Below are 9,313 nucleotides of genomic sequence, written 5' to 3'. Positions count from 1 at the left end.
CTATGAAACAGGTGGTTGGTAATGGTCATGGGTGGACTGGGACAAAAATTTTACCCTGGCTTCATCTGTCCAGACCATGCCGCTACATTTTCAGCGTTTGTTCTGCACAAGGGTGAGTTTTTCTTCTTATATTATTACTGTGTGTTAAGATGCTAGCAGCTATAATGTAAACACACACACGGCAGATGCGTGTGTGTGAGAGATAACCGACAGTGGAGATGGAGGTACACACACACACGCACGCACGCACGCACGCACGCACGCACGCACGCACACACACACACACACACACACACACACACACACACACACACACAGTATTTATTATAAAAAAATATAAAACATAAAACTAAACAATATTTAAACAAAAAGTACACAAAATGACAAATGACATGCACAAAAATATACAAAAGGCTCCAAAAACACACAAAATTACTCCAAAAACATACATTACAGAATAATACACCAAACAACAACAAAAATATGAAAATGACTCAAATACACAAAACTAAATATTTATACAAAAAATACACAACATGACAACAGGAATGCACAAAACTCCACCAAAAAAGATACAAAAATACACAAAATGACTCCAGAATCACACTACAATGGCAACAAAAACAATAATTACAACAGAAAAATACAGAAATACACATAATGATTCCAAAAAATATACATTGCAGAAAAATACACCAAATGAAAAAAAAAAAATAAATTATTATGCGCATGTCCCTTAGAATTAAACCAGGGAAATCACACACACTATTTTACTTTGCACCCACAAATAAACCCCTTTATAACACTACAGAGTACAGAGTATGTACACCTCTTTGTACATCCAACCTTCAAACATATACTCATTTGGCCATAATTGACAACTCTACTTAAGCCCCCACTATATGAATACATACATCCGACGGGCAGTGTACTAGTGTCATAAACTACTGCCCTGGGTTGGAATTAAATTGGTAGGGACCTGTTGCAACTTGCATTTTGAAAGTATAGGCAATTTTGGAAGCTATTTTAGGAAAAAGATGATCTGTAGATACTGTATACTGTACTATCACACAAAAAAAACAACAACCCCAGAGTGACAAAACAGTCACACGCATATAGATCCACTGAAGCAAAGTAAATTTTTATTTATTTATTCGTTTATTTGATCGGGACAAGTGTGAACAATCAACATTTACCACACTACAACATTTATAGCCTAGGCTAATTTGCAATGTCCGTCCCTAGAAGGGCTTTTCAAATACACCCAGAAAATACAGAATACAGAATACAGAAAATAAATTTTCAGTAACAATTCTGACATTACACAAAGGAAGTGGATTACACAAAAAAAGTGCGTTTGAGTGCAATCTAAAAATGATTGCGCACTTGGTGAACCAAAAGTAAAAAACAAAGACCCACTTATATGACATCTGTGATTCTTTCCGTGTTTCTGCTTGATGTGTTTGGAATGAACAAACATTCCTGTGAAAGATTTGGCAAAGATGTTCAGGATTCTAACCTTGTGAAAAACAAATATGACTCGGCAACTGTCATCAACAACGTCTCACAGAAAACAAAAGAAGCTTTACACAAGTAATTCAAAACCTAGAATGTAATCCAATATTTCTTGGTCGATGTCAATCAAATATGTTAAAAATACCTCACATTATTTTATACATTTTGCTTCTAGTGATGTTAAAATGTATGACTCGACCCTTCTGATCAGCCTCACCTAAGCTCCAGAAGCGTTTGTTTTATTTTCATTGACTGTCAATTCTATGGGACATGCGCACAATAAATGTGTTTGTTTTTTTTACTCATTCTGTTGTCTTTTTGTGCATTTTTTGCATAAGGTAATTATTGTTTTTGTTGTAGTGTGATTCTGGAGTCAATTTGTGTATTTTTGTATTGTTATTGTTTGGGCAGAAAACAGCTGCCAGTGTTCAGCCTGAGATGTGAACAGATTTAACAGACACAAAGTTTTAGAGAACCAATAATCAATTATTTATTTATCAAAAGCAGGAAAACGGAATACTTATCGCAACTCACAATAGATGGACGCAACTGCGGCCATCTATTGGCTATCTTAAAAGCGCAAAGATTCCCAGCAGAAGAGCTTGGAACTCTCGTTCCCATGGGTTTTGTCCAGTTGTTATCTCTCGATCCTCCCACCTGGCATAAGGTATAACTTTCAGCCTTTTGTAGCAATGCAAGCAGGCTTTTTCCACTGCTCTCTGCATTGTCTTCTTTCTTCAGCCGCCAGATGGCGTGCACTATGTTCTATAGTTGCACGATACCCACAGTACCCCGTGGTGCCAAATTGTAACGGTTCCTACTATACTAGGAATTCTACACAACGTTACTACCGTGCATTACGATACTACCAGTGTCAGTGTCCGCTACATAGTGGCTGCCTCTACTCTCCTCTCGGCTTCTCACTGGATGCGTGCACGGCTTACAGTCACAAACACGACAACACATGGCAGAAGCACCAGGCCTGAGCGGCGAGTCTGCCGTGGTGGGATCAGTGGCATCACTAATTTTGCTCAAAAAACCAAACTCCAAAAGTCCCATTTGGAACTATTTGGGCTTTAAATGAGGCAGAGACGGTAAAGCAATAGAAGATCCACTGTGCAGGCGCTGCCATCAAGCTATAGGAGCCAAAGGAGGGGGCACTTTTTGTTTGTTTTTTCCGCACAGACTCAGAGCGATCTTTTTTTTTAAATGTAATTAATTTTTTCATTTACAAATGATATACATACAAAGGAGGGATCACATTCAGTATGTAAGTATTTCTAACTTGTACAAATACATTGCAGATCATAAAAATAATAATGATAAAAAAAAAAAGGCTTCAGTGTTGCGATATTACCCGGAACCGTGACACTTTGTCTGGTATAGTATGGTATCGTGACAACTCTACTATGTTCTAAGTGTGGTGTTGAAACACAACAATCTCAGCCACAGTGGTCATTACATCACATAATTTGTAGAAAAAAAATAAAAGAATCAAATTTGTAGTAATCTCATTTACAGTGTAAACATGTTGTCACTGCTTGTCTCCGAAGTTGAGAACAGAGAGAAACCAGCAGTGTTTATTAAGTCAAAAATATGATTTAAACTTTTCATTATTCTTTTAATTGTTATACATTCAGAGAGACATCTGAGGTCTTTATTCATTTGAATTACAGAAATCATCTTGACATTTAGCAGAAGATACCTTGTTCAAGGGCATTACAAAAGCATTACGCATCATCATAGCTGCATAGATACTGCATGTTGGCGCCTCTCTGCACCCAATGTACACATTAGCTGAAGAAACTAGATTTGAGAAAAAACTTGTCATTTCGATTGTAAAATCTAATAGGTATTACCATGAAGTATAGTTTTCCCTACTTTAGATAGTTTTAAATGTAATGTTCTACAACCAATTCTAATGATCTTACTGTTTTCTAGATTGTTTGATTATTTCCAGTGGCAGTTCTAAGCATGTAGAACACTGATTGGCATTGCAGATTGTTATATAATTATTATTTTCTAAGTTTAGCTTATACAATCATTATTGAGGTAATTATTCTCAAGTATATGTTATATGTGTCATTGTCTTTATTTTAACCTGTTATTAGGAGTGGTGTATAGGATTATCAAAGGGGTTAGATTTGTTTTAAATAGTTTTTTGTAATGTATTTTAGGCTGTTTTCTTTCTATGGAGTTCCTTTTATGTTTTAAGATTGATTGGTTGAATATATTCGGTTATGCTGTAGATATTTTGAAAGAAAGTAATATACAGTACATATGGTTTATTCATAATTATTCAGAGATTTGATCTCTTGTTAATCTAGTTGGTTTGGCCTACTTGCTTCGGACTGTGCTTGAAGGCTATCTTCACAGGTTGATTATCTGGTTTGCTCAAAATCATTGTCATCTGTTATTTTGGAACTAACTGTCCTCAGGATCAGACAGAAAGGTAAAGTGGAGTCAGCCTTCTTATCAAGGCCTTCTTGTTGACCTGCACCTTAAAATTTACTAATCTTTTTGGTGTCGTTTTGTGCATTTCTGTTGTTATTTTGTGCATTTTTTGTATCAATATTTAGTTTTGTGTATTTTGAGTCATTTTCATATTTTTGTTGTTGTTTGGTGTATTTTTCTGTCATGAATGTTTTTTGGAGTCATTTTGTGTGTTTTTGGAGCCTTTTTGTATAATTTTGTGCATTTCTGTTGTACTTTCTGTATAAATATTGTTTAGTTTTGTGTTTTATTTTACTCATGCTGGGAATCAAATCTTCCAAGTTGAACTCTGACCTAGAGACACTAGTCTCGCCATTCAATGCAGTCAGAAGGTCTGTCTCCAACTGTAAACTACCAAACATGCCCAACAGGTGGACCTTCTTCCACTTCCTGTCTGAACAAAGAAACAGGAGGATCCAGGAAGAGTTTGCTCGTGTTATCACCTCTCTTTTACATTACGTTCAAAAAGAAACAATCAGCCAACGTTTACATGCTAAGTTTTCAAACTCTGGGCTCCGACACCCTGCGGATTTGTCACCTCCAGAACACTAGCCAGAGATCCTGCAGGATGTTGGAATAACACCAGCTTTCTGTTCCCCGCTCAAATGAGAACAAGGAAACTGTTAATATGTTTGAAAAGTCACAAAAGAAAACACTGTTGGAATGGTTCCTGCAGAAATAAAAATTGTTTGTTTCATGCCACTCTTTTCAGGTAATTCAATAACCATGTTTCATGAAAACATCACAACGGTTAGTTTAAGGTATTTACAGTTAACCATTGTTAGAATGAATTATAATTCATTCTTTTTGTGTGTAATACTATAAATATATGTCTTTTTACTCAATAAATCTATTCATAAAATATATTCAGGTCAACTTGTTAGCTGCCATTTTCAGGACAAAGACAAGGACAAACAGTTTCAGAACATCTGATTTCAACTTAATCTAAATCTAAAAACAACACAACCATGTACGTAAGCAAAGAGACAAAACAGATATAAACAAGGCAATCAGATTAACACTAAAATGTCAGTTTGACCCAACAAAATGCACAAAGTATAAATCATTAACTAATAAGAATAATTATATTTTAAAATTAAACTTAATAAACGTTAAACAATTCATGTTCTATATACTTAAATAAATCAAATAGACACCATAGACTCCTAAGTAATCAATAATAATGAATACATCTTAAACATAATTTATATTGCTTTAAATCACAAGTAAATGTCATCTTTAACTAATTACAAGGAGCTGTATCATTTAATTTCTAAATGTAAAACATCTTCTAATTAAAAGAAATACTGTAAGATTTTGAAGACTTTTGAAAGCTGTGCTTCGACTTACAAATTTCTTCCTGCATGTACATCTTTATCTTTGATGAGCTCATGTTTGACCCTGACAATCACAAATGTTTTAGTATCATAGCAAAAGAAGTCACATGTTTCAGCCATGTAAGAATTACAACATGACGACAATCTCTCAAATCACACAGATCGTAGAACCGTCTGTAGTTCACATTTTAACCCTTGCGGTGCCGTGTCTGCGTCATATGTCTGTGGTCCACACACAGAACATCAAATGGTTCTGTGTGTGGACAGAACCATTAATAAAAGGTTATTAAGGGTAACATTTGATCAATTAAAACAGTATTTGATTAATTAAAATAACATTTATTGATTAAAATAAATTCAATCTTGATTGGGTAAGAACAATTGTTTAAATTAAACACACCAAACCAAATTTTTACCACTTAGCTTTTTATTTACCAAACATTAAAATGCTAAGAACAAACAGAATAAGATAAAACAATTTGCTACCATTGTATTTTATATTTGAACTTTTAAAATTTTTCTAAAATTTTTATTCTTTGAAATATTTTAAACAAGTCTTACCCCAAGCATTAACATGTCTGTCTCTTCAGAAGACCACGCTGCCAAAAACAGATTTTCTACTATGAAATTTTAGGTGCTCCTTTTTTGACCAGGAGTGAAAATCCTCCCCTGTTAGTGGGTCCCCTCTGTGTGGTGAGATTAAAACATGAAGCTCTCGTCCATAGTTTCCCCGCAAGTATCCAAATATCACACAAATTTTAAAACAGAAAAATGCTGCTTGTCTGGTTTTTGATTTTTCTGTATTTCTTTTTGGTTTTAAGTCAGTAAAACAAAAGAACCACACCGTTTATTTGTTATTTTGATTTGGTTTTCAAACAATAACCAAAGAACGAAGCGTACGCAGATTTAGACATGGCAGTGATATCACTTCAGGCACTTTTTTTCAACGTAATGCAACACATGTAGATGTTGTTTCTATACAGTTATACACCAAAGTATTAAAAGACTGATAATATGGCCTAAAGCAAGAATTAATTTTCCATCATGGATACCCATTTACAATCGCAGTAAACTTCATTCATGTGCTACATACTGTATCTATTTACATAGTAACGTGTCATTTGATTTAATGAGTATACTTTAAAAGGACTGAAATAAAAACCCCCATCCACACCACTAGTGGGTGTGATATGCTCAGGCCATGTCCACCGGTAGATGTGGTGTTATTTGCAGCCGTAGTACTAATCACAGGGGTTGCAGTGGTTACTGCTCTCACTTGTCCCACACATGAGCCAACGTTTCCCACTTTGTCCACGGCGATGAGTTGAACGCTCTGTGAGCAGCAGGATGAGCTGTAGGTAACCACTGTAATGTTCTCGCCAGCCGTACCAACTGCTGTGCTGGTATTCAGGGTACCATTGCCTTGGCGGAGCGTGATTCTCTCAATGCCAGTACCATTTATGCCATCAGTAAAATTAGCTAAAAATTCCCATTTGGAGGAAGAGCAGAGAAAGGAAGAGGAGGAGGAACAGTTGCCTGAGGTGTTAACTTCCTGACACGTTGGACCGCTAACATCAGTTACCTGGAGGACAAGAGGAAATTAAGATAAATCACAGGCGATTTATTGAAAACAATACAAAAAATATTACATAAAAGTAATCCACAAAAGGTATTAATGACTAAACAATCAATACAATTGTTAGGTATTTGCAAGTTTCTTTTTGTTATATTATATATTTATGACTTTAAGACATTGTTCTTTTTATTTATTGGTTATAAGGTAGTTTTTGTTGTGATTAAATTACCTCTTCTTTATTTTTGTTACTGTTTTCCAATTTGGGGATTTATTTTTCAGGCGCTTGAAAAGCCTACGGCTCCGCCTATAAATAGGCTGGGCCTGGAGTGCACTCTCTCTCTCATTCACTTGCAGACGCGGAGCTGGGCGGAGGTCTGTTCCTGCTCCTCCACCTGCGCTTCTCTTTTTGGGGGTTTAGGTATGTTTTGTTTGTTTCTGATGGGACCGGCTGTCCTGTTTTCGTTTTCAGTTGATTTTCAGGAGTAGATTGGGTTTTTTTCTTTCTTAGTTTGGATGTGGTACTGGCTTCTACGGCCCTGTATAGGGTTGGCCCAGTACCGCATCTTTTTCTTCTTTTTGGCTGGCCCACCAGGTTACCTTTTGTTAAAGTTAATTAGTTCAAGGATATGGGATGGTTTGGGGTTTTTTGTGTCCTTTATTTGTGTTTAACATTATTCTGTTTTTTAGGTTCCTGAGCTTTCTTCTTTTTTTTCAGGAGCAGTAAAATAATAGTTAATAGTCACGAATAAAAATCATAAAATCCTAATTGTTTTCCCGTGTCCTTCCTAATGTGTTTATTCCCTTTTCGGGGTGTAACATATTATGGGGGCTCGTTCAAACCAAAAATCTAGCACGTAGTCATTTGTTGCCCTTTTGTTGCCTTTGGTTTTTTGGCCCTTCGTTTTTTGGGTTATTTGTTGCAGGTAACTTTTTGATTAAGGGGTATGTTTGTTTGGACTTCGTTTTTGGATAATATTTTTGGGTTATTGTGAGTGAGTGAGAGGTTATCCAAGACTTTTTGAGGAGTTTAGTCTGGAGTTTTGTGCAATAACAGGTGTAACTGTTGTTGCTGCGCATTGGTGTAATTATGTCTCTCGTGTTTAATCTGGAGGAGTTTGTGAAAGCGCCCAGTGTAGAGGTGGTTCACAAATGTACGAGAGAGCATTTAATTATGCTGGCTGATTATTATAGAGTGGCTGTTTCTAAGCAGGGTAGGAAGAGTATGGTTAAATCCGAACTGCTTGAGGAACTTGTAGAGAGAGGAGTTTTACCTGCTTCATCACTCCCAGCAGAGGGTCCTCGTTTGTCCTCTAGTGAGGACTCGGTACGGTTAAAAGAGTTGGAAGTGGAACTCCAACGATTATCGCTGGAGAAAGTGAAAGTTGAGCAGGAGGCCCAAATTCGTCTGCATGAGCTGGAGTTGGCGGTGCTGCAGCAGCAGCAGCCACAAAGGGAACGTGCGTTTGATGTGAGTAAAAATATTCGTCTTGTTCCACAATTTAATGAGAAAGATGTGGACAAATATTTTACTCTTTTTGAAAGGGTGGCAATGTCTCTCAGATGGCCCAGGGAAGCGTGGACGGTGTTGTTGCAGTGTTCACTAGTTGGAAAAGCGCAGGAGGCTTATGTGTCATTGTCGGCTACTGATAGCCTTGATTTTGATAAAGTTAAGGCTGCGGTTCTGCATGCATATGAGCTGGTCCCTGAAGCTTATCGTCAGAAGTTTAGACGACTAAAAAAACAATATAATCAGTATAAATAACAATGTAATGATTTAATGCCCCTCTGTCTCATGTGCTAACCCTGAAGGCAGAAACTTTGGAAATATTTTGAGCAATCAGACTTCTCACATGGCTTTTTAATAAGAGATATAAGACTATTTTCAAGAAAAGGGTGAGAAGTAACTATAATGGACCAAAAACAGTCAAGAATGGCCAAAAAAATGGGCAAATAAAGAGGAACCAGGTGTTATGTAATGTAAAAGGGTAGCTTAAATGGGCAAAATGTGGCAAACAATAGTGATAAATGGCAACAAGGAAACAAGTGGTATTTATTGGGCAAAATTTAGCTTATTAGGATGAAAAGTGGCCAAAAAAAATCTAAGAAAGGGCAAAAAATGGATAAAAGTGTCTAAATAAACTTGCAAAAATTGTCAAAAATTAAGAAAATAGGATATTTATTGGCAAACGGTAGCTAAAGTCTGAAAAAAGTTTTGAAAAATGGCAAAAATGGGACAAAGGAAGTTGCAAAATGGCCAAAGGAAAAAGTTTAAACGGGTTAAAAAGTTTCCACATTTTAAGGTTTTGTTGGGAAATAATAATTCAAATTAAGATATAAAGAACCACATGTTGAGCATCGCTGACTTAATAACGGCTTTGACCATGTTAATCAC

General features: G+C 36.1%; 1 protein-coding gene across 5 annotated transcripts in view; it reads right to left on the bottom strand.

The window, feature by feature from the left end:
* Positions 1–5,409: 5,409 nt before the first annotated feature.
* The window catches only part of LOC114463130 (von Willebrand factor A domain-containing protein 7-like), a 35,098-nt gene continuing 31,194 nt past the window's right edge, over positions 5,410–9,313 (bottom strand). For all 5 annotated transcript variants that reach the window (XM_028446417.1, XM_028446408.1, XM_028446425.1 and 2 more), the window contains one exon: positions 5,410–6,927. In XM_028446417.1, the coding sequence (XP_028302218.1) occupies positions 6,472–6,927 (456 nt within the window). In that variant the 3' untranslated portion in view covers positions 5,410–6,471. The remainder of the gene's footprint in view (positions 6,928–9,313) is intronic.

This window comes from Gouania willdenowi, chromosome 1 (assembly GCF_900634775.1).
Source record: "Gouania willdenowi chromosome 1, fGouWil2.1, whole genome shotgun sequence".
NCBI lineage: Eukaryota > Metazoa > Chordata > Actinopteri > Blenniiformes > Gobiesocidae > Gouania > Gouania willdenowi.
The sequence above is the reverse complement of the archived record's forward strand: the minus strand, read 5'-3'. Positions and strand labels throughout refer to the sequence as shown.